The sequence below is a fragment of the Mesoplodon densirostris genome, chromosome 13, assembly GCF_025265405.1.
Source record: "Mesoplodon densirostris isolate mMesDen1 chromosome 13, mMesDen1 primary haplotype, whole genome shotgun sequence".
NCBI lineage: Eukaryota > Metazoa > Chordata > Mammalia > Artiodactyla > Ziphiidae > Mesoplodon > Mesoplodon densirostris.
In genome coordinates, this window is record NC_082673.1 from 88,841,680 (window position 1) to 88,866,931 (window position 25,252).

The 25,252-nt window shown below is 55.3% G+C and overlaps 1 protein-coding gene across 1 annotated transcript in view; it reads right to left on the bottom strand.

Moving 5' to 3' along the window:
- COL22A1 (collagen type XXII alpha 1 chain) overlaps positions 1–25,252 on the bottom strand; it is a 240,739-nt gene that overhangs the window by 204,546 nt on the left and 10,941 nt on the right. Inside the window, exon 3 of the mRNA XM_060116083.1 lies at positions 2,070–2,144. Within this exon, the coding sequence (XP_059972066.1) occupies positions 2,070–2,144 (75 nt within the window). The remainder of the gene's footprint in view (positions 1–2,069; positions 2,145–25,252) is intronic.

Consider the following 25,252-nt stretch of genomic DNA (forward strand, 5'->3'; position numbering starts at 1 on the left):
GAGGGTCCCGTTTCTATCCAATCACCACAAGACTCCTCAGCAGGATCTTCACATGCCAGAGCCAAAAGGATTTGTTCCCAGCTTGCATAAGCACATGTGTGCACACACAGACGTTCACACACGAAGAACATGCATGCACACACACATACACACAAAACACATTCTGAATCTTCCCAGCCAGAATCAGTTATTCTTCAGTGGAAAAAAATACTGGGGGCTCTTCAGTCCGTAGAACGAGAGGAAAGCTCATTCTGATCTACAGACGATAAGGCAGATGAAATGTTCATTTGCGTCTCCTCCCTCCCGCCCTCTCTTCCTTCCGATGGGCTGGATGTGAGCCCTGACTCCGCCACAAACTCAGGCAAATTACTTAATGTGTCTGTACCTGTTTCCCCAGCTACAAAAGACACAATAGTGCTGGTCTCCTTCATTGTAAGGGTTAAGTGAGAAAATAAGTGCAAATCCCTTGGCATGCAAGGACGTGGTAAGCATATAAGTGCTGGGAAGCATCAATTATTACTATTTCTGTTATTAATGGTATGACTGTCATAACTTCCCTTCTATGAACAGACATACTGGATAATGAATTATTTAGGGGAGACACCGTTACGAAGGATTCATCGCTCAGGAAGCCCGATATGGATAATGCAGCAAGGTCAAGATATGCTTTCCAGAGTGACTTCAGCGGAAGTTACTCGGGGGCAGAGCCGGCAGGCCCAGCCAGGCTCGAGGGATGGAGAATAGATTATCCAGAGCCAGAGCTCCGCTGGGTATTACCAAAGCAATCAGTGGGGACATCCGTGTTCCCAGCAGTTTTGCCCTTTGGACGGTGACTCGGCTATAAATATTTTCACTTCAAGGTAGCTGTATTAATACAGTGACTAGGATGGAAGTCATCTTGCTCTCAGGAGTTAGACAAAGACATCCTGAGAGAGAGAGTGAGTACCTCACTGAGCACGGACTACAGCCCAGGTGCTCCCCCAGAAGTGCTAGTTTACCCAGGAGACGCTCGATGGAGGAGAAGGGTCAGCAGGGAGGGAGGCACGGCAGCTGATGGGGACAGCGGCACCAAGCCAGCTGCCCCCCGTGGGGACGTGCTGGGAAGTGGGTCAAGGAGCCGGGTGTTTCTTTACCGACGCTCACTGCTTGAGGGCTGGGTTACTCCCGAGAACGTTAATCCCCTGGCACGTTTCACCTGCCGTGCACACAGGGAGCACAGCCTTCTGCTGTTCCAAAAACAACCCTCAGGCGCCAAGGTGCAGATGCTGGCGTGTTCGCATGGGCAGGCGAACCCGGGCAGGGTCCCTGGGGAAGGCGCAGGGCACTGCAGCACCTACAGGACACCGGGTTCTGATGGCCCGGGGCTCCCTGCCTTGGACGGGAGACTGACTGCACTGGCTAGAAGGACCCGAGATGCTCTGGGGTGGAGAGACGGGGCTCCTGACAGGGCCGGCGTTGGTGAGGGGAGCAGGGCTGGTGTCCTGGAGGGAGGAAAACTTCCCTGAGATCACGCACTTGAAGTGTTCAGCTGGACGCCTGGCCACGGGGAGTAGTCAACGGGTGCTCATCACCTCATCACCATCGGGACGAGGAGGCCGGCTCAGCGTCCCCCGCGCACCCCCGTTACCCCATCGTGGTCGCGTTCAGAGACAGCCTCCGCGGAGTTTATTTCTGCTGCTGGCCCCGCAGTCGTGTGTCTCTGTGTTCCCTCATCCATTGACTCACTCACGTATTTATGATTCTGATTCACTCCCAAATGCATTTATTTATTCACCTTTGCCCGGCTGCCAATCACTCGCTCACCATGTCACTCACTCCACTGCAGTCTCTACTGACCCTACAGCATCACCACCTGCTCCCACAGGGAACACGTGAACGGTCTTCCCTGTTGACGGTTCATTGACGGGAGCTGCTACCTGCACAGTTCAGACCATCCTATTAGGACTTCGGTGAAGGACAGGACTGAGGACAGCACCAGCAGGGCTACCCTTGAATCAAGGAGGGTCATGGTCAAGTCCAGCAAAAGGCACAGCAAAGCAAGCCGTGTAGGGTGGCTGTTACTCTCTTACCTGTGATTTCCTTGGTTTCACCATTGGTGTGCTTAAAGCGATCTCCTTCTACACGGACGCTGGGGCAGAGTACGTCTGAGAAAAGAGGAAACAGATCGATGAGCAAACGCAGCCCACGGCTCCTCCATGGCACGTGACGTCATCGGGACCCCGCGCCAACCCCCCCGCATGCAGGACGTCCAGCATGGGGCAGACGCAGAGGCAGCGCCACACTGACAGAGTGTTTCATTTACTCCCAAATGTACTTGTTCAGCATCGGCTCTGCCAATACTGTGCTCATACGGGGATGAGAGAAGAACAGGCATGGTCCCCACCCACAAGGAGCTCACAGTCGTCCATTAGAGGGAGTCAGACATGGAAATCCACACGATCAATGGGGTCGTAAGGGACAGAAATGGGTCTGGGTTGCTAGGGCACTCAGAACTCAGATCCAACACCTGGCCCAGCCTGGGGAGGTCAGGGAAGCTTTCCCGGAAAGGTGATGTTTGAGGTTTCCCTTAAAGGAACAGTAAGACTCAGCCAGATGGACAAAAGACCAAAAGGCGATACAGGCAGAGGGAACTTCATTCATAAAGGCAGGAGCTTATAGATGAAAATCCCAAGCCGGCGGGGTGTCAATGAAACAGGAAATGTGCTGGGGGCCCACCTGCAAGGTGTCTGTTATGCCACCCCAGGGAGCTTTAGGTGCAATTCCAGAAGCAGGCATAATCCCAGAAGAAGCAAGACTGCTCAGTTACACAAAAGCAATGGAGTCAGTCACACAGTGAAAAGTACTTCATTATACGATACTACATAAATGTCTTATCTGAATGTCTTCATGATTTCTCACTTTAAAAAAAAAGTTGGGGTTTCCCTCGTGGCGCAGTGGTTGAGAGTCTGCCTGCTAATGCGGGGGACGTGGGTTCGAGCCCTGCTCTGGGAGGATCCCACATGCCGCAGAGCAACTGAGCCCGTGAGCCACAGCTACTGAGCCTGCGCGTCTGGAGCCTGTGCTCCGCAGCAAGAGAGGCCGCGATAGTGAGAGGCCCACTCACCGCGATGAAGAGTGGCCCCCGCTTGCCACAACTAGAGAAAGCCCTCGTATAGAAACGAAGACCCAACACAGCCAAAAATAAATAAATTAAAAAAAAAAAAGTTGGAAGGAAAAGGGATTCTTTCAGTTGCCCCAAAATTCCCAGAAAGAAACTTATGGTTTCTTTCAAAGGGGAAAGGGTAGGGGAGGGATAAATTAGGAGTTTGGGATTAGCAGATAAAAACTACTATATATAAAATAGATAAACAAGGACCTACTGTATAGCACAGGGAACTATATTCAATATCTTATAATAACCTATCATGGAAAAGAATCTGAAAAAGAATACGTGTATGTGTGTGTGTGTAACTTAATCACTTTGCTGTACACCTGAAACTAACACAACATTGTAAATTAATTATACTTCAATTTTTAAGAATCCCAGAAAGAGCACCACCTGCCAACGTTAAGGTTCCAGGCCCAAGTGTTGGCTCCATTGCAAGTCTCCTAATCTCTCTGTCGGTGTCAGTATGCGTGACACGGGACACCTTACAAAATACACACTTGTTGCAGGGCTGCTTGGAGGACGGAGCAAGATCAAGCCATGACAGGACTTGAATGTAGCACCGGAGGCAACTTAGTACAAGCACTGCCCTGCCCTTGAAGCCATCTGGTTACTATGTACATTATTATAATAATCACACGTTACTAGGCAGTTCTGTCATCCCATCAATTCCACGTGCAGTAATCTCTTTTCATACGTTTTCACAAGTGTTTCACTGCGGGACCAGTTTGAGGCCCCTTTTCCAATCAGCAGTGAGAAGGGAAAGAATGAGATCCTCCCTGATTTGGGAGGCGGTATTTTTAATGTTTATCCCAGAGGCACCAGAGATCTGACAAGCCCCAAGGAAGGAGTTATTTTGGAAACAGCACGGAGTTGTCTGTCTAGAACCAGATATACAAGAGGATGCCAGCAGTGCGCAGTATTTAGACGGCGCCACGCAGGACAGCGGCAGCTGCAGGTGACGGCCAATTGCTTTAAGGCTGGCAGGCCGCCAGAGGGACTGGCTGGGACCCTGCGTCATTTAAAATGAGTTGACTCAGAAGGTTCTAGCCTTGATCATGAGCAAACCTCTGGAGGCTGATGCCTGGAGCTCAGGGCAGGCAAAGCTACTGAGCCTTGTCTCTGCAAATATCCCAAGGGGGCGCCCTGATTCCCAAACCGGGACGGTCAAAGACAGTCCGAAAGCCATGACCACAGAAAAGATTGAAACGTTTCAAAGACGTCAGCGCTTGCCCAAACTGCTTTAAGAAATCAGTCCCCAAACCAGCTGCCAATCCCCTTTTGGGGCCATCACTAAGCCTCATACACTCCAAAGCCTCAAGGGGGAATTTATAGCTGACTTAGTAAGTCAGGACAAATGGCTCCCAAAATACCCCCTGCAGCCAGGCTCCCCAGGGAAGACGGGGCCCCAGAGGTTCACCTCTTGGCAGGGAGGGAGGGTTAGCATCCAAAGTCCCTCTCAGTCCATAACTACCTCCCTTTGGCCAAGATACGCCCACATCTTGGATAATGATCTATTTATTTCCACGTTAACTCATTTATTCGAACTAAAATACTTACAGAGCTCCAGACACATTCCAGGCACCGAGCTAGTTCCAGGGACATATAAGTGGGATAATAGATAAGACACCGTCCCTGTCTTCAGGGCACTCGTGGGCTGTGAGAGGACCGGGAACAGGTGCGCTCAAGGAAGCGTCAGCGCTGCTGTGACACCCTGTGTCCCCCTGCTTCCCAGGCCCTCCTCCTCACCCCGATGCCATTCACCCTAGCCTGGGTAAGGGCCCCTCGGCAGGGCCCCGTGTCCCAGAGCTGGCGGCACCATGCTGAAGGCACTGACTGGCTATGGCTGTCTCCCTGGCGAGTCTGGACACCCGGCTGAGTCTCAGTCCAGCTGTGTGTCCACTGCCTTCCCGGCTCCAGGCACAGAACAGGCCTCGAGTCTGTGCTGAACAGAATGACCAGTGACGCCTGAGCCAGGAAGGCTGAGTGGCGGCCTGGACGCCTCTCGGGCGCGGGCGGCACCATGATGCTGACAATCAGGTGAGGAGACCGCACAGGCTCCAGGACTGCTGCTACCGAGGTGTCACACACACCGTTAGCTGCCAGCCTAACACCCGCTCCCCACTCCTTCCTTGCTAGACGAGAGTCGCTTTTATTCAGAACGGCAGCATTTTCAGCCTATGGAGAGAAGCTGTGGCTGGTTGGTCTAAGCCAATTACGGTGCTTCTGTTCCCCACCTTGCCAGCCGCCCTTCCAGCGAGGGATGGACCTGTGACCCAGTGCTGGCCAAGGACATAAATACCAGAAGCGTGCCTGGCTGAGGAGGGGTGGTGTCTTTAAAAGCTTTCCCAGTGTAAGGGGACAGAAAGGTAGAAGGGATTGGCAGGGGTACTCTCCCTTCTTCCTCCTTCAAACGTGGGACATAACATCTGCAGGACTGTCTAGAACTGAGGAGAGAGGGACTCCAGCTACCCCCAAGCCTAGGTGAAAAGCGTAAGAAAAAGAAACTCATTTTCCTGGTAAAGAAACTACTGACAAACTGGATTACCTTCACTTATCCGATCAATACAGATTTATAGGTAATCATTCAGGATCAACATAAAAAGTAGCTCTGGAATTAAGGATAAGGGTAAGTTCTCAGGAATCAAAACGTGTTTAATTAGCTCTTGCTTAGTTGGCTGATTTTCCTTCTCGAAAGGGTGAAAACAAAATAGACATGGCTGATCACAAAGCCCCTGCTCCCCTGGAGTTCATTGACTGTCACCCACTGCCATTCATATTCCCTCAGCTTTCAGGAAGGCAGAACACTCTAGACTTCTGGAGAGCAACAAGATCTCTTTCCACAGTATGAGTTCTTTTTCACCAGAAGCCTTCAACGGAGGCCCAGTCTTGGTTGATCAGGGCTGCTGCTCCCAGGGGGACACACCATGAATTCACTGCATTTTCCAGGGGAAAACGCCTCACGTTGCCCTCAGTCTACCAAATGGTAAAAGGGGAGAATGTGTTTGAGCATCAGGGGAGGAGGGTTTGCACAAGATGGTCTCTGCTGTCCTTCTGCTTCATGCTGAACACCCATGGTTCTGTCTAGAGAAGATGTGCCATGCTGTCCCTGGCTCTCAGCCAAGGGTTTCTGCAGCTGGGAAAAAAAGGGTGCTGGCAATTACTGAGTGCCTACTGTGTGCCATTCACCTACCTGGAAATTTTACCCACAACAACCATTTGAGGAGGTAGACTTTGTTTCTGTTACACAGATGTAAGAACTGAGGCTAAGAGAGGTTAAGAAACGCACCAGATAGGAGGAGTATCTGGGTTTGAATAAAGGTCTACGTGTGTCTAGAACGTAGGAGTGGAGACGGTTTCCCGGCCTAGCTGAGCAGCACCAGGAGAAGCAAGGAGCACAGCGCCGAGGGAGGCGGCAGCCACTGCCCATCCATCACCTCCTGGCAGTCGCTGCTGAGCGCAGCTAACCACAGATGGCATGATGACATTCCAAGTGGGCAGGGGAAGAGGCGGAGGAGGAGAGAGATGAATCAGACGCCCCGCAGACTCACGGCACAGCTCCTCCGCGGCTCCGAGGCCAGCCAGGAAGTCGTCCACACAGCCCCACGTTGGAGAGCCAGGCCCCAAGGCCCCAGGGTCCATACGAATAATTAGAATCGTAAGGGCTTCCAAGACTGCGTGCCCACACGTCCAGGTACTGCACTGGGTGCACGATGTGGACAGTTTCTGCTCTGCCGGGGGATGGAGTTATCCCCGTGGTCAGGAGACAGATGTAGAGGGCTTGCTCTGCACAGACCTTGTGCTATAGGCATGTTGAATCCATCAGCACGTTGACAGACCACCCCCACCTACAGCTTTACGGGACAGGTGCTGCTGTTTGCAGATGTGGAAAGAAAGGCACACAGAAGTCAGCAAGACGTCCAAGGCCACAGAGCTAGCAAATGGCAAAGTCAGCGTGCTGGCCCCAGCTTCTGGCTCTGGACCACTACAGCATGCTGTCTCTCCAGGGTCACCTGCCCAAGGCCACCCAGCACAAAGGCGCCCAAGTCTGTCTCCAAAGCCTGCAGGGATAGCCAGCCAGCATGCCACTTCCTGAGGCACCCCTCTGCCTCTGGACACCCCTGACATGTACAAGGGGCCCCCTCACTCTGCACCCAGAGGTTTCACGTGCTCTCCGAGTTCTGCCCATCGGGTCCGTCTGCTTGTGCCCACTTACACCTGGCTCTAGGCAGGGCACTGGGGAACCTGGGGTGGGCAGACGACAAGACCCTGCCCTAGAGTGTGTCCTCTGCTGGCACCAAATCCAGAACAGGTCCCGTGTCTCTCACAAAAGCCGGTTAGATGTTTCAAGACAGTCAGCATCCTCCTCTCTCCAATCTTCTCCAGCTGAGCATCCCTGGCTCCCTGGCAGCTCCCTCACCCGGAGGAGAAAGAACAGAAAGAATAAGATCCCAACGGGAGCAGTTAAGAATCTAAGCGCACACGCACTGCAGACTCACAGCTCCCGAGGGCACGGCTAAGGCATGTTCCCGCTGACAGATGCCAATATTTAGCATCCTGTTTGACACGTCAGTGTAGTTATCATGCCCATTTTTCAGATGAGAAAACTGAGTCTAAGAGAGCTTAGATGACCTGCTCAAAGCACATCCCTAGTTAGTGGTGGAAACAGAATTCGAACTCAGTATGACTCCAGCACTCTCATACTCGCTACGACAAACTGACATATATACACAGGGGTCTGGAAGAACATATATGACACTTAAACTAACTGTGGTTACCTCTGGGGGGCAGAACTTGAAGTGGTTTTTTTGCCTTTCTGCATTTTCAAATTTGTTTTAAAGGTCTGAACATGATTCACTAGTACAGTATTTGTAGGTTATCAGTGTCATTCTTTTTTTTTTTTTTTTTTTTGCGGTACGCAGGCCTCTCACTGTTGTGGCCTCTCCCGTTGCGGAGCACAGGCTCCGGACACGCAGGCTCAGCGGCCATGGCTCACGGGCCCAGTCGCTCTGCGGCATGTGGGATCTTCCCGGACCGGGGCACGAACCCGTGTCCCCTGCATCGGCAGGCGGACTCTCAACCACTGCGCCACCAGGGAAGCCCGTGTCATTCTTTTTTAAACGTAGGCCTGAGCCTTGCCCTGGGGCCCTCTTTGCTGAGGCAGCAAGAGGCTCTAGGGGAGGGGGCAGCGGGATGGCCAGGGACGGGCAGGCAGCCACGAGGGCTGTTCGCAGAGGTGAACGGGAGCCCCGGAGGACAGCTGGTGCAGACATCCCCAGGAGGTCTGGGGGATGGCAGGGGCCTTGTGGGGCTCAATATGCACTTCTGGACCCAAGAGCTGCTGGTCAGGGGGACAGGCCCCCATTTTCAAGGGAGCCACCATGGAGACAGACAGGCAGCAGGACAGACAGCAGGACAGATGGGAGAGAGCTCTGTGCCACGGCCAGCAAATACCTGCAGATGCTGGGTGGGTTCACTAGTGGGGGCCGAGGACACAGGGACACCCTTAACACACAACGAGCACGTTCTTTGGAGTCACTAAAATCCTGGCGCATGTCATGAGCTCCCTGCAGCTCTCAGCAAGGGTAGGACGGGGCCTCTCTCCACCCATTTGCGAAATGGTGAGGAAGAAAAGGGAAGTGCTGGACCTGCCCTGTGCACCACCTACCAGCTACTTTAGACAGTTATGTGCTCTGATTTCACAGCAGCCCTGCAATATGGGCATGCTGGTGCATGGAGAAGCCAAAGCTCAGAGAGGTTAAGTAATTTATCCAACATCACACAGCCAGCAAGTGGCAGAGGCAGGAATCAAGCCAGGGAGTGAGGCTTGGACATCGAGCGCTGGACCACTATTCTACACACACATCTGAGCACTAGAAAGCACCCTGGGTATGAGTATAATAATAACCAGCCAGTCATCGGATAGCTCCACTGCCTCAAGGTCACACACACGGTCTCATCCAATGCTCTCACACGGCAGATATTCGCATCCGTTCTTTACAGGTGAACAAGGAGCTTTCCCGTTGTTAAAAACACACACACACACACACACAAAACAACAAAAAACACCTGAAGATTGTTATTAGCTGCATCCCAGGGCCATGGACCTGTGTGAGGAGCAAAGAGGACAACCCAGGGTCCAGGTTCCACCTCCACCTCCTATTCTAGAACTTTCTGGAGACTCCCGGCCTGCATTTCCCTTCTAGGTCGAAGTGAATTGGCACCTGCTGCCTCCCCAGAGGCCCCAGATCCCCTCGCTGGTCGATGCCCACCTCCCAGGTCCCTTAGGCTGGAGGGAGGGTGTGGTCAGGGTGCCCAGTCTATGGGGGAATGAAGGCTACGTGTTTTAGAGGCAGCCTGGTGGTAAGAGACAAAATACTGGTAGAAAGAATCCCGCCCCCGGGCCTGCTGACAGCAGGATCACCGGGTCCGGGAGACCAGGGCCACCCATCCTCGGTCTCAGGAAGAGCACGCACAGCGTGAGAACAGTGAGGAGGAGAGGCTAGCGGGCGCCCTCCCGCCCGAGCACACGCCCGCCTGCGGGGGTACAGTGAAGCGGGGACAGGGCCAGAGGGGGAAGTGCTCCCCAAGGCTGGGGAGGGGCAAGGTCTGGAGTCTGCAGACACCCACCACCCATGCCAGTTTCTCCTTCTGTGTCTGTTTCCAGATCCAGAAACAGGCGTAAAAGTCTGTGGGATTTTCCCCCATCCAAGGTCATCCCGAAGACTAAATGGACCAGCAGACGAGGAGTTCACGGCCTGATGCCTGGCACCCAATGCGAGCTTGTTCATTCCTTCACTCGTTCAGCCAACGTGTATTTGCACAACGCCCGACCCATACGTCCTGCCATAAGGAGCAAACGTGTAAACACGCAGACGAGGGGGCCCCACCCTGTTGGAGTGACTAGCCAGACAGAGGAGAGGGCAGAGAGGAAACGCAGAGACAGACACAGAGAAGCGAGCCAGCTGCCACGAGTGATCCGTGCTGCTGGGGACACGTCGGTGACGTGGGGGCCAGGATGCACGTGGGGTGCGCCGGCCTGGGAAGACCTCCTGGCTTGGTGAGCTCTGGGCTGAGAGCTAAGGAGGGCGTGAGCAGCCACGGGAAGAGCAAAGGGGAGAAGGTCCCAGCGAGTGCAGGGCCCTGAGGAGGAAGGGGCTCGGCGGGCCCAGAGGTGGGAGGGGGACCGAGCCCTGCAGCAAAGCCCAGGGCGTGGAGAGAGGAGAGGTGGGTCAGGGGAAGCCTCATAACCCCAGGCGGCGTCTGTAATTCAGGGCAGGGAAGAGATGGCTCTGCCCAGATACAAGGGGGCTGTGATCCAGGCCAGGGGCAGTGAGACTCCTGCGAAGAGGGTGTGGTTTCGATTGCCCCGGGCTACTTGGACCTCCTTCCCTCCTGGGGACTGTCCCGTGGGCAGAGCACCAGTAGGTGTCACCAGAGACTGCGAGGACCTCCTGTAGGACTGGCAAAAGGAGGCTAGGGCAGTGGGGCGGCAGGAGGTCGGCAGAGCCCTCGGCCAGCCTGAACAGGTGCCAGGGCCCAGCTCAGCCTAGCAGTGACCTTTGGCACCTGGTGTCTGAGAAGCACCTAAATGCAAACCTCCTTCCCTTCACGCCACGTCCGACAAGTGCCTGCCACGCACCTGGTACTGAGCCGAGCCAGGGCACACGCTAAGGGGCCCGCGGAGCTCAGGGAGCTGCCATCCAGCAGACAAGATGGAAACTGGTCAAGTAAGGCCTTGATGTCTCCAAGAACTCTGTGATTATAACCCCTGAAAGGTACTGAGGCCAGTGGGGGGATGAAAACAGTGGGATCAAAGGGTGTCTCCACTGAGATTTGAGGGATGAGTCAGAGGCGAGAAGGTGAGAGCGGGAGGAGGGTGACCCATTGGGGGTGCAGGCCAGAGCCCGAGGGTCGGGGAGCATGAACACATGGCCAGAATGGTAGACAGGGAGACGAGGTGCAGAAGGGGCGGGGCCAGGAGGGGTGGGGGGTGATGGGTCCTGGCAGGAGGTGCCCCTCTGCCTGGGGGCCTGACGCTGGCGGGCAGGGGTGGAGGAGGACGGACCGGTGAAGCTACCGCAGTGGATACTGGCGGCTTCGAGCCATGCGGCGGGGGCGAAGCAGGGAGGGGTGCTCAGGCGCTGGTCTCTCTGGAAAGCAGAGTGGGCAGGCTGGTGGCCGAATGGGTGAGGAGTGTCCCAGAAAGAAAGAATGTTCTGTCCTGAGCATCTGGAACCCTGCAGGAAGAACCCATCTGGAATCAGAAAACACAAGTCCAGTTTCCGACGCTTCATGTTTGAGATGTCTCTTAGACACCTAGCAAGCAACCGGATCTGTGAGCCTGGCTTTCAGACTCCGAAACAAAGCTCCAGGCTTTTGATGTGGGAGTTGCTCCTTTGTAGACACAGCCTTTAAAGCACTGGGGATGGAAGAGATGGTTCGGAGATGTAGACAGAGGAGAGAAGAGGTCCCAGGGTAGGTCCCGGCCTCCAGCTTTGCATGTTGGGACGTGAGACCGGACCAGCACAGGAGGCTGAAAAGGGGACGCTGGTGGGCCAGGAGGGGCAGAGAGGAGGCGCGGAGGTCCAGAGGAGGCAGTGTTTCAGATTACAGTAACAGAGTTCATAACCAGGGACCCAGAGCTCAAGCCCGGGCGCGTCTCACTCCAGCATCACCCCGCTTTGCACTACAGCAGCTGCCGTGTGGACGGCCGAGGAGGAAAGGCCTCGTGGGGGTGAACCTGTCCTTTCTGTGCGTGGCACCGTCTTTTCCAACCCTCTGAGGCTTGTTTGCTCGATTCTAGAACTGAATCCGCACTCTCAGTATCTACCCTTCAGGGTCCTGGCAGGCACCGGACAAGAGAAAGCACACGAAGCGCCAGACTCGGTCCCAAGGCTGCCGTGATCTCACCCAGTCACGTCCTCCTCCCCCTGTCCACTCACCCCAGAACCCGAACCCAGCCTGCCGTCCTTCCCAGGAACCCGGAGCTTCTGCTGGACCAGAGGGTGGAGGGGCACCCCCAAGGCTTTCTCCCATGGCGCAGGGTCCCGAGGGAACGGGCTACTGAGCAGGGAGGAGAAACAAGGCAAAGCAAAACCCTCCCTCCTCCTACGTGGGTTCGGAGTAGATGGAGAAATATAAAACCAAGTAAGTGGCAAAATGGGAATTTATCACATGAACGCACGGATGGGTTGACGAGACTTCCCCGTGGCCTGTGGAGAGGAGCTGAGACGCCGGGAAGGCGCAGGGAGAAGGGGAGCCCCGGCTCCGGGGGCCGCGCTGACCTGCGTGGGACCAGGACAGACCCCGCCTCCCCTCCGTCTCAGGAAAGCACAGGACTGGCTGAGGGAGCCCCACGTCTCCCCACAGGCACATGCCCGGCCCCTGTGGTGTCTGTGCTTCTCACGGGAGATGGGCAAACAACACACGGCGCTATTTATTCTGTCTACTTGCGGCCACATCCTCTCCATCAGCATGTGGCCTGGGTCAGACCGTGCCCAGACTCAGGGTCGTGTCCCCAGAATCAGAGCTCCGGTGACCGAGGCAGGCCACAGGGACAGGAGTCCCCAGAGGCAGCGGGGCCGAGCTCAGCCGTCCACTGCGTCAGGCCCCTGAACGCCTGTGGGAGCAGGCAGCAAGGTGGGGACCTCTTCACCGGGTCCCAGGGCACTGGACAGGGGAGGAACTGGCCAGCCCTGATGCTCCTTTGCTCCTGGCCCCTCTGCCCGAGGGCTGCTGGACGTAGGTTCCTGGAACGGCCACTGGCTGCGTTCCTGCGGGGACCCGGGGCAGGCTGCCGGGACGTCACGGCCAGACGGCAACGAGGGGCAGCCGGTGTGGCCTGGCTCCCCCCGCCCCCCCGGACAAGTCCAGCAGTGAAGGCAGAGCTGTGACTGGAGACGAGGCTGAAGCCTGCAGCAAGGGTGGGGACATCCAGCGCACACCCCCCAGACGGGGGCACCGCCCACGCGCTCTCCCAGCCCCATCCCGGGCCGCCTACTGCACACGGCCGCCTCCTCTGGGGGTCTGCGGAAGAGGGGCCGGCTGGGGGTGGGCACACGGGGGTCACCTGCCTCTGTGCCCCTCCACGGCTGTGGATCCCCACCTGCGGCCCGGGCTCTGCTTCACCTGCCGACGCCACACCCGGAGCGTGAAGCTGCTGGTGCTTCCTCTCCTCCCAGCTCACCTCAGCCGGCCGCCCAGCCCAGCCGCCCCCGCTCCTCACGAGAGCGCCACCGCGGGCTGGGCCCTCCGTTCCACTCTACTCACTTTCCCCTAACTTCCAGCCGCCCTCCCGCCCACCCCGCCCTGGCCCTCAGACCCCGTTCTCGGGGTGGGGGGGGGGACGCCCACCCTGCCTCTCCAGCTCCGCCCACCCCACCTGCCCGGGCCGCTGCGCTGCGGCTCCAGCCCACGTTCCCTCTCCACCTTGATCCTGGCAGCATTCATCCGTTCTGTGGTGTAAGGCATCGTCACCTTAACCTCCGCTCTGCGGCAGGGCTGGGAAGAGGACAAGGCCAGCACGGGCCCGGTGCCCACACCTAACGAGCCGCACCCCAGCTGCCCACCTGGAGGGCGCAGGACCTCGAGAGTGAGTCTCCTTCAACCCGGAGCCTCACCGGCCTCATCCGCACCCCATCCTGTTTCTCTGGGTCTCATTTATGACCTCGAAGCCACTGAAAACACGGCGAGCTCAAAACAAGGACACACTTGCTCCTGCCGTCCCACCGCTCCATCAGCGTCTCCGACTCCCTAAGTGCCTCCCCGGCCACATGCCCACAAAATAGCTTTGAATCTCTTCCCTTTGGCCCACACCCCTGTGCTTTCTCTAAAGGTAGCCCTTCTGGGAACTTCCCTCCATCCCCACTGCTGCCCCTGGGCCCCGCCCGTCACCGTCACCGCTGGTGGCCCCCCTGCAGGCCGCCTCCTGGGCCGGACATACCTGAAGCACCCCCGGACTCCCCCAGCTCAGCTGCCAGCCCACCCCAGCCCCTCCTCAGGGTGTCCATCACCCCTGCTGGGACAGCAGCCTCGCCTGGGAGGTGGGGCCTCCGCTGCCCACTTCCGCCTCAGACGAGGCTCTTGAGGCTCTCGGGACCTGGGATCTGGCTTCCCCACCACACAGAACTCAGAGGAGTGAACGCCCTGGGGATGAAATTTCACCAGCAGAGACAGGCAAGAGCCAGCAGATGAATTCCCCACCCCTCCCGCCCCGTCAATTATTCTGAGGGTGCGGATTCCACGAGGGCCTTTCTGCCAACATCCTTCCTGACCCACCCCAAGCTCTGGGCCGGGTGCAGCCGCTGGCACCTCAATAATTCACCAGCCCCTCCCCGCCCAAGCCCCTCTCCGCCCCTTCCCCACACTCCTGCAGCCCTGGGATGCAGCGCCCAGGATGAGAATCTAAATTCTGCCCCAGGTCACCCTGGACTCTTCCCAATGCCCCTGCTTTCTCTGTACCCTCGTTGCATCCGTCCTCCACCCAAGAGCTCCGGTGAATGGAACTCATGAACAGAAGGGTACACGCCGTGTGTCAACATTCACCAAGCTGGACACTTCAGATACGCCCCGCTTTCAGAAGGTTGCCTATGTCTCGCTATAAAATGTAAAATGAAACAAAGTCTTCAACGGCATGGCATTCAACTCAGAATAAAACTCCCAACACTTCCCACAGACACTCGACTCCATCCAGGAGCTGGCCTCTGCCATGGTCTCATCCCGTCCCTCCCCGACCTGCTCCAGGGCGCACGCTCCTTGGTTTCTCCGTTCCTTTATATAACCCCGATCCCGTTCCTTTACATAAAGTTTCCTCTGCCTGGAATTCTCTTTCCGGGCCTTTTTCCTGGTGTGCCCTCAGAGGGCCCCCAAACCACCAGACCTACAGCAAATCCCCTTTCTTGTTTGTTCTTAGCCTCCCTGGTTATGTCTGACAGGGCACTTACTAAAATTTCCTGCTAGAATTCTCACTTATGTTTCAGTGCTTTTTCTATGGTTTTGTTAGATAGATAGGTATGTCTAAACGTTAGATAGAGGGTATGTTTATCCCACGAACTCCCGGATGCCCCTGACCTGCAGTCACAGTGTCCAGCTCACGGACAGCATTTCATCAAGATTTCCTGGACCCACAAGTAAAATGCTGTAACAAGGCCACCAAGTGGGTTTTCTCATCCCCATGTTTCAGACAAGGACACTGAGAGTCAGAGCACCCAGGTGCTTCCTCAAGGACAAGTGTCCGGCACCTGCTCTGTGCCCGGTGCTGCTGGAAGCACTTTCATACTTTAACATATGTAATTTTCATGGGAGAAGGTGGGACTGGTGCACCCATTCTACAGATGAGGAAGCCAAGCACAGAAGTTAAGTAGCAAGTAAAGAGATGAAAATGGCAAACGCAGGACTTCAAGCCAAGGTCCATCAGCCTAAACATCCAAGCATTGACCTATGATACAAACTGCTGGGCCTCAGAAGTTGAGATGAAAAAAGAGTAAAAAAAAAAAAAAAAAAGAGAGGGAGAGGGAGGGAGGGAGGGAGGGAGGGAGGGAGGGAGGGAGGAAGAAAATTCTCTGGAGCTCAGAATTTTAAAAGATCTGCACGTTCACTACAGGTTTACTGGCTTTTTTTTTTTTTTTTTTTTTTTTATGCTCAAGGCCCTTTGTGGCCTCCAACCAACAACAGTCTCATGGACATCATGCTGGACACCACTGGCCAGACCCTGCTCATCCGCCCAGTGACAATGCAAAATGCTGCAGAGGCTGACTGTTTGACACTGGAATCCTCAGTTGCTGAGCCAAGGATCCTAATTAGATGCTTCTGGTCACCCCCACCCCCACCCCCTGAAGGTGGGCTGTGGTGTCAAGTTCATGCAGAGCAAGGAGGAGGGGGAGGGGCGGGCTCCAGGGTCACTCCAGACCCCAGCCAGCCTGGGCCGCTCTCCCTGTGACCCCAGCACCTCTTCAGCTTTGGTGTCTGGGGCCTGGTCTCAAGGAATCAAGGTCACTGCAGTCCATCTTACCTCTAAGTTCCAGTGTGCAAAGAAACAGTGCTGAACTGGTTATTTTCACTTTCTAGGCCAAGATTTTTGCATCCGGGACCGGGAGGGGGTTGAGACCGTGGGAGTAGGCACGGGGCTCGCTGCACTGCACTCCCAAAGGCGGCTCTGCTTTCTCTGCGCTCAGGCTGAGGTCTCTCTGAAGTGGGCACGTGGGGACCAGGCCTAGACTTAACTGGGGTCTCAGGATCCACAGACAGCTGTGGACTCTTTGCCACGTGCCCACGGGGGAGATGTCTCCTGCGCACATCCACACAGCCGGTGGACAGCAGAGCTGGGTTTACAACCCAGGCCTGCTGGATCTCAGAAAGCATATTCTTTCAACTCCATTTTGTTGCCTCCCTGACAAAAAGGAGACAGAGAAAACAGAGGCGGAGGACAGGCCAAGGGACCACACCCACTCAGACCCCACGCTCCTCTTCTAACCACTCTGGACTTCCTCGCCCAAGCAGCCCACTCCCACTTCCAGAGGTACAGCGGTTGCCCACCTGTTCTCCCGGGAGTGGAGCATGCAATCCCCGGGCCCAGGGGCTGTGAGGGGCAGCCGTGTGTGGGGTTTGTGGGCAGAGCCTGACCTCCTATCCTGGGGTGTCCTTGCCCCCATGAGGCCCCCATGAGTCAAGCCCAAGTGAACAGGACGTGTGAAGAGAAGGGGGCTGGGTGGGCTGGGGCCAGGGTGTGACCCTCCCGGGCCGCTGTGTCCTGGATGCCACTGGAAGGGGAGGTAACCACCCGTCTCCCAGGCCCACGCTAGGGGGATGGGACGTGTTTCCTGGCACAGTTTTTACACTTGATGGGTGGCTTCTAAACACAGACTGCACAGCAGGCAGGCTTCCTTTTGCTCTCCTGCCCCAGGCTCATGGGTCAGCGCCGCAGCCGTGCCGCGCAGGGTTCAGTCAAGGCGAGCAGAGGTCACTGGAGGTGATCAGCCCTGCATCCCAACCTCCTGTAACTGAGGCTTCCACTCCCTCTGCCAGCACAGGCTGCTCTGGCCCATGGGTGCCTCGTGGGCAGCCCAACCTGAGCACAGGGCAGAATCTGGGGCCCAAGGCAGACACGGGTGCAGCAGGAAACACCCAGGCTGAGCGCGCGCTGAGGGACACAGGGCCCACCCTGCAGGGGAGCTGGAGTCCCCACCGGCCTGGCCCCCTCAGGGACCCTCCAAGAGCACCAGTTATCACTGTCCCCTCTTTGGTCACTTATCCTTACACCTGGTTGTTAGACTGATGCAAGGAACCGAAGCCTTTACTGAAAACAAGCAAACAAAAACGCACTACGTGTCCGTTACTAGTTCAAGCAAAATTGGCTATTTCAGAAAATAAGAGTAGGTATTTCACAAGTGCAGACAAACACTCAAAAGGCACTGATTTTTAATACAGCTATATTTTTCTAAACAGCTGCACGTCGCCTGTTCCAGGGTGAGTGGCAGGAGGAAGGGGTTTTTGCTGTGCTGACCACCCCGTCTAGGCTCTCGTGTGTGTGGGGGGGCACATGTGTACACTCATGTGTATGTATGAGTGGGCATGGGTGAGTGTGTCTGTGTGCCTGTGTGTGTGTGACTTTGTGTGTGTTTCTGCTTGTGTTTGTATGTGGATAAACACAAAGAAACCAGAGCCTGTGTAATTAAAAGGACAAAGACAGACACATTTTACAGCAAAACAAGTCACGGAGAACATACTGCTTTGACAACTGTTTTCCTTCAGGCTTCCATGAAGCGTGAGGCTGTACCAGAAGCATCGCAATTAATCAGCCACATTTCTTGGAAAGCCCCAGACATCGTGTAAGCCCTGTGCCCCGTACGCCCTCTCGCAAGTGTGACTCCAGTTCAGCCAGGACGAGGTTCACTGCAGGATGTGAGAGACACTCAGAAATGCAGAATTTCTCCATGTATTTAACTATATAGACGCATATTTATATACAGACTGTGTATACGTGTGTATACATTTTGCAAGTGCCAATTTCACTGTGGCCACTATATTTTATCCCTTTATCAACTCAAAACAAAAGCCACTATGGGAAATGCACAGTCGAACCTCCCTGAGCTGGAATTCCTGGCATGACGATACCAGTAAACTAGACGGTCACACCGACGTGGATGCATTCTCTGCCTGCGACGCCAACAGGGACAGAGAGTGCCGTGGCTGGTGGCAACGGCAGGACACAGGTTCACAGCTGACCTCTGAAGTCCTCTCTAGTCCCACTTGGCACATGAACCCTCGTCCAAGACCTGGGATGGTAGGAGAGCTTTCTGGGATACATGGGTTGCCCCTAAAACTGACAAGATTGAGAAGGCACCCGTAATGCAGTAGCACGCAGAGGGGGAGGGGATTACGCAGGACGGTGATGGAGACACAGAAGGGAAGGGGCCTCCAGGAGGGTTCCCACCCATCCCACTCAGCACTCCATGGGACACCCTCTCCGGGGTCACCCCAGGAGTCAGTGGCAGCGACTTCAGATTCCCAGCCATCATGTCAGAACCCACTATCAGGGGTCAGCAATCTTTTTCTCTAAAGAGCCAGAAGGTAGATACTTCAGATCTCGTGGGCCACGTGGTCTCTGTCACAACTACTCAGCTTGCGGTTGTGCCGACAGAGCCACAGACAACGTGTAAAGAAGCTGACGTGAAGTACATCTTCCAACAAAACCCAGTGTGTAAAACGTCCTGCCTGGTGAGATGTGGCCTGAGGGATGGGGTCTGGTACCCGTGCACTAGACGAAGGACAGTCTCACCCTCCTGGAAAGGCCAGTTTTCTTTACAGAACTCACAGCAGATGAACTCCTAGACTCTGCTTGATTCCCTCCTGTGACGGGGAGCTCAGATCCAGTCATGTCATGTCTGGGAACTTTGGTTTTTGACATTTTTTATACAGACTTGCCATAAAAATATTAAGTATGGGGCTTCCCTGGTGGCTCAGTGGTTGGGAGTCCGCCTGCCGATGCAGGGGACACGGGTTCGTGCCCCGGTCCAGGAAGATCCCACATGCCGCGGAGCAGCCGGGCCCGTGAGCCATGGCCGCTGAGCCTGCACGTCCGGAGTCTGTGCTCCGCAACGGAAGAGGCCACAACAGTGAGAGGCCCGCGTACCGCAAAAAAAAAAAAAAAAAAAAAATTAAGTATGATAATAATAGCACAATAAAAACAGTAAGAACCACAGTAAATTATTCACCAGATTGGTAAATACCACAATTTTACAGATAAGGAGACCAAGGCTCAGACAGGTGCACACTCCAGCCCAGGGACCCCCAGCTGGCAGACGGCAGAGCTGGGATTCCATCCAGTCCCTGGGCCACAGAGCAGAGGTCCTGGCAGTGCTGTGCCTGAATTATGATGGGCACTAACTCTGTGCCAGGCTACAAAGGGGGCCTTTTATGTGTGTGTTCTCTTGGCTCTAGAAATCAGGTAGTCATATTACTGTCTTCATTCACAGGGAAAACTAAAGCTTAAAACAGTAATGTGTCACACAGAGAAACCTGTATTTAACTGGGGCTTTCAGACCTCAGTCCATCTGTTGAGCCCTGATGCTGCGTCACCGCAGCTCCCGAGGGACAGAGGGCAGGCTACGAACTCAGGCCTTCCCTGAATTCTCATCCTGTAATCCTCTCACATGCCCGAAATTATGCATTCTCAAAGGGGGTAATATTGCCTCCAAGGAGGTAAAACTGGCTTTGAGGGAGCGGGTGAAAAAAAATCTTAGCGATGTCAACGGTCTGCGGCTCTCCAACCTTACCCAACAGCATAAACAGACCGACAGTTAGGTGTGGTATTACAATTCCAGAGAAGGAGGCAATTAGAGGAAAAAAACCCACTTATACAGCAAGTCCCCTACAGTAAACCTTCAAGGTGCGAACTTTCAAAGATGCGAACGCGCATCTGGTTGCAGCCAGGAGCCAGAACCTGTGCCATCAGCGTCACGTGTGAGTGAAATGGCAGCTCGCCCTCCGTCTCCTATCGCTGATGGTCCTTCAGCTCCACCATCTCCCACCTCCTCTCCCTCCTCCAGTCAGTAACTCTTCTGGCCTGTTCACCCGATGATGCCAGCCCCTGTATGCCAGCTGTTGTACTGCACTCCTGTACTTTTTCAGGGACTGTACCATAAGATTAACAATGTTTTATCTTTTGTGTTTGTTTTTTTGTACTGTTTGTGTGAAAAGTATTATAAACCTATTACAGTACAGTGCTGTAGAGCCGCTTGTGTTAGTTGGGTACCCAGGCTAACTTTGTTGGACTTAACGAACAAACTGGACTTAGGAACACGCTCTCGGAACGGAACCTGTTTGTATGCAGGAGACTTACTGTATAGGTTCCCTCAAAAGGAGGTCGAGAAACACTGCCTTAAGTGAAGCGTAGGAACTCAGTCACCTTTCTGGAAAGTAATATATACATACACATATACACATACAGATAGAGACAGATGAAAATATAGACATACATAAAAATCATACACACCCACAAAGGTACACTGTAAGAGCAGACAGTTGTAGAGCGTGTGCTCAGGGCCACCACTGTGCTAAGCACTTTCCACATCCCAACCCTGAGGTCTTCACAACACTCCACAAGGTGGAAATGTCCCCATCCTCCTCTTTGTACCAGTGAACATGCAAGGCAGAAAGAGGTTAGGGAACTGGCCTGAGGCTTCCTCCAGGGTGAGGAGGCAGGCTGGGCCGCTCCAGGCGCTGGGGCTGAACCAGCACGCGCCACGGCCTCCGCCGCCAGCCCGCGGGCTGCACTGTGGGACTCACGGGGCACGTGCAAACCTCCTCGGGGAATCGAGCTGCCGGGACAGATCCACACGGAGCTCGGTACCACAGGTGCGGCCACCATGAGAAACCAGAACCCAGAAGCGGAGAGAGTGACGGGCAGGCTGGGGAGAACTCAGGACACGAGGGTACCTGCTCCCCACGTGGAGCGGGACACACGGGTTAGGAAGTGTGGACGAGACGAGCCATAGCCCCTGGACCAGCAGAGGCTGAGGGCAGGAGAGCTGGGCTTTTACAGGGGGTCACGCAGATGGAGCAGAGAAAGGAGTCAGGCAGGGGCCTCGTCAGGCTTGGGCCTGGCTGGGCAGAGCTGGGAGACGATTTCTTCTTCCTTGATGTACACAAATGAAAAATTAACGATGGGTGGTTTTTAGTTTTCCCTCACTTTCAGTAATTTTCTAATAAAATTCCCCAGCACATAATCAGAATTAAGGAACCCGATGACTATTTCCAGGGGGTGACCTCAGTCATGACAAGTTTACCCGGGAGGCCCTCCCAGTGACCTTTGGGCCAAGGGCGGGGCCCCAGCCGTGCTTCCCAAGGTTGGTGTGGCCCCGAGAGCCAGGCCACAGGCATCCGCGTGGCCGCTCCAAACCCACAGCTGAGGCGGCTGCTGATTCTGCCTGGGCTTCAGGCCCACCCGGAGGACGAGCTGGGCGGGTCGCCTCGTGGGAACATGTGCTCCCAGATACATGTGTGTGTGTGTGTGTGTGTGTGTGTGTGTGAGAGAGAGAGAGGGTATGTACGATTTATGGGGGGGGGTGTATGTGCATAGGCACGCACACACGTATGTATGTGCTGAGTTCACCTCTGAGTCTCCAGGCCACGCAGAGGGATGTGGGGATGGAGACAGGGGTGAGGACAGGAAGACCTGGTCACTGAGGACAAGGCCACCAGCAGGGCTGTCCCCTCTCTGATGACTACGAGACTCAGGTCCTAAGGGAGACGGACCCAAAGAAACTCCCAGGCTGGACACCCAGCCACCCAGACATGCCAACAGCCAGCCCCAGGCTCCCCGTGGGTGTTATCTCTGGGCCGTCGAGGGGACAGACTAGTCCAGGGGGCTGAGGTGCGCTCTGCTTCTGGCTGATTCCTGGCCTCCGCCTGGCAGGTGGCCTTGGGCGAGTTGGGCTGCAGAGCTAAGCCTCGACACCTGCCCCCGACAGAGGCAGTGGCGATGCTCTCCTCGTGGGCCCTGGGCCGCCCCTGCCCCCAGCCCGGCCCCCAGCATCTGCTCCTCCAGCATCAGGACCACACCTCCTGCAGGCCCTCGGCTTTGGCACTTGCCTCTCCCTGGAACTCTGGGCCCACGGATCTTTTCCTGGATCAACTCGGGCCTTCCTAACCCTCCCACCTGAGACCCTTTGTCACATGGCCCTGCTTTACTCCCTTCAAAGCACTTACCACGCTATGAAATCACCTTCCCGCTTACTTGATTTTTTTTTTTTTTTCTCCATCTCCCTTCCTTTCTGGAAAGTATTGCCCTAAAAGCAGGATCGCAGGTGAATCATTCACCATCGTGATTCCCTCGCCTCACAACAATGTCTGGGAGATAAGAGGGGAACAAACAATGTGTGCTGAAGAAAGAACCCAACAGTGCAGTAAAGACCCCTGAGACCTGCACCGCTGTGAGCTGGTGTCCTGCAAGGTCTATCTAGCCTGGTCCCAGTGACACAAATAAGTTGTGTTATTTACTCAAACTGTTTTCTGCTACAAGAAGAACAAAGCATAGAACAAATTGTCAAGCGAACCTAACGATTCCCTCATCTGTGGTGACAGCCACAGTCAAAAGCAAGAAAGAGCCTCTCAAGGAATCTCGGCACCCGCCCCCAGACTGACCTCACTTACGATCACAGCGGCTGCATCTGTGAGCGGGTCTAACCAGTACAGAAAGCTGAGACTCTCCTCGGAGTGGCGGGGGACACACGCAGAGTCACGCACTCTCAAAATGCGCAGCTGGGGTAGAGATGCCGACGTTTTTCCAGTCTCTTCCACTGCAGGAGAACAATAAAATCCATCCCCGCCTCACACCAAACAAGCCTCTCTGTCTGTCTCTCTGTCTCTCTCTCTCTCTGTGTCATCATGGGAAGTATTGCATCCAGGAGACAAAACTCACTGGAATAGCACATGGACACACAACACAGAGAGAGAGAGGGAAGCTTTGTGTCATGAACCAGAGAGGCACAAGGGGCCGCTTCTGTGCCCTCATCCACACTAACACCCAAGGGCTAAAGGGCAGGGGGAAGGGAGTCAGGGCCACCAAACAGTGTCCCCAAAATAGAAGTAGGCAGAGGCTCCCCCAGCTGCGGCCACTGGCATGCCACAAGCTCACTGACAGCCACACCATCAGCTATATAAAGGTTGTTTCATGTCCACGACTGAGCCTGGGGTAGAGAAAGCTCTTAATTACAGATGAGGCTCTGGGGCTGGGCCTCCGCCCCAGGCTCTGCGGGAAGCCAGGCTGAGGTCCAGTCCCCTGGGAACCTCATCAGGTCACAGAGGGGCAGGAACTGATGCCGTGACACGGAGGCGCTTCCCTGGATGAGCCCAAGGCCAGGGGGACAGTGAGCCACGGGCCAGAGCAGATCTCAAGGGAGGCCACTGGGTGAGGCCACGGAAGTCGCGATGCTAGAAAGTGCATCTCTCGTAACACCGCCACGCGTGACTGCTGCTGCTGCTCTCGCTCCTCCACGCCTAGGTGTGCACGGAATCTTTCATTTATGGGACAGGGATGATGATTTCTTCAAGTACAGTGAGCTTCATTTACCATTTCAACAAACAGCCACTGGTCACCGTGCGTGAGCCAGGCCTGGGCCAGGCACTGGGAGGGTTCAATAATTAGGCATCCAATAGGATTACGGAAGGATAGCATGAAAAATCTCAGACTCAGGAACTTCCCTGGTGGCGCAGCGGTTGAGAGTCCGCCTGCCGATGCAGGGGACGCGGGTTCATGCCCCAGTCTGGGAAGATCCCACATGCCGCGGAGCGGCTGGGCCCGTGAGCCATGGCCGCTGAGCCTGCGCATCCAGAGCCTGTGCTCCGCAACGGGAGAGGCCGCAACAGTGAGAGGCCCGCGTACCGCGAAAAAAAAATAATAATAAAAAATAAAAAATAAAAACTCAGACTCGCAGCAGCGGATTCTGAGCTATGTGAAGAGTTGAGAGTCTGGTTGCCTGTGACCCTGGATGAGCCCCTCAGTGCCATCAGCAACAGAAGAAGAAAAAGCAGGAAACTGACTTCGGTGGTTGGGGTGAGGCTTCAATGCCATGGTGGATTTAAAGATGCTTCCTAAATATCCACAGTGACCAGAAAGAACTTAGGCCCTGTGGTCAAACAGAATGGGGTTAAACTGCCAGTTCTGCTCCCTGCCAGTGGGGCTTCCTCGGGGAGAGATCCTAACCAGCCACGTCACCGACTGATCAGGAGTGGCTAAGGTCTAAACGCCAACGTAAGTGCTGTGCCTATTAATTCTGAGAACGGATGGACAAACAGGGTAAGCCATAAATGTGTTAGAAAAAAATCAACTGGTAGCACTAAGTTATCCTATTTGCAGCTATGACTTGGGAAGCAGGATATGCCCAGGAATTCTGCTCTAAGCAGGGGTGAACTGAGGCCTGAGAAGGACAGGTCAGGTCCACGGGTGGTCCAGGAACAATCTGGACAAAGAGAAGCTTCTGCAATGGCCACCCTGAAGAAGCGCTGCCCAATCCCAGGCCTGGTCCTGTCCCCACGTCACCCCTCCCCTGCTCACACACACGGTCACTCCCAGCTGGGCTTCCAGGCCAGACCGGCCACTGCCTCCAGACCCCAGGCTGTGCTGCCTTAGGAGCGGGGCCGCCGCACCGGCCCCTCACTTCCTGTGCCCTGACCTGGGACTCAGCTTCCCCTCTGCCCCCCAGAATGGCCCTTCCTCCCTTCCGTAGCCAGGCTGGCTGGAAAGCATGGGCTCTAGAAGCGATCGGACCTCACTTCTCCGTCTGCAGCACCAGCATCACAGAAGAAAAACAAGGGAAAAGGAGGAGGAAGCAGAGGGGGAGACGAGCCTCACAGGTAAGCGTCATACGTAAAGTGAGATCCTCTAGGAGCCGCAATTTTTTTTTTTTTTTTTTTTTTTTTTGTGGTACGCGGGCCTCTCACTGTTGTGGCCTCTCCTGTTGCGGAGCACAGGCTCCGGACGCGCAGGCTCAGCGGCCATGGCTCACGGGCCCAGTTGCTCCGTGGCACGTGGGATCTTCCCGGACCGGGGCACGAACCCGTGTCCCCTGCATCAGCAGGCGGACTCTCAACCACTGCGCCACCAGG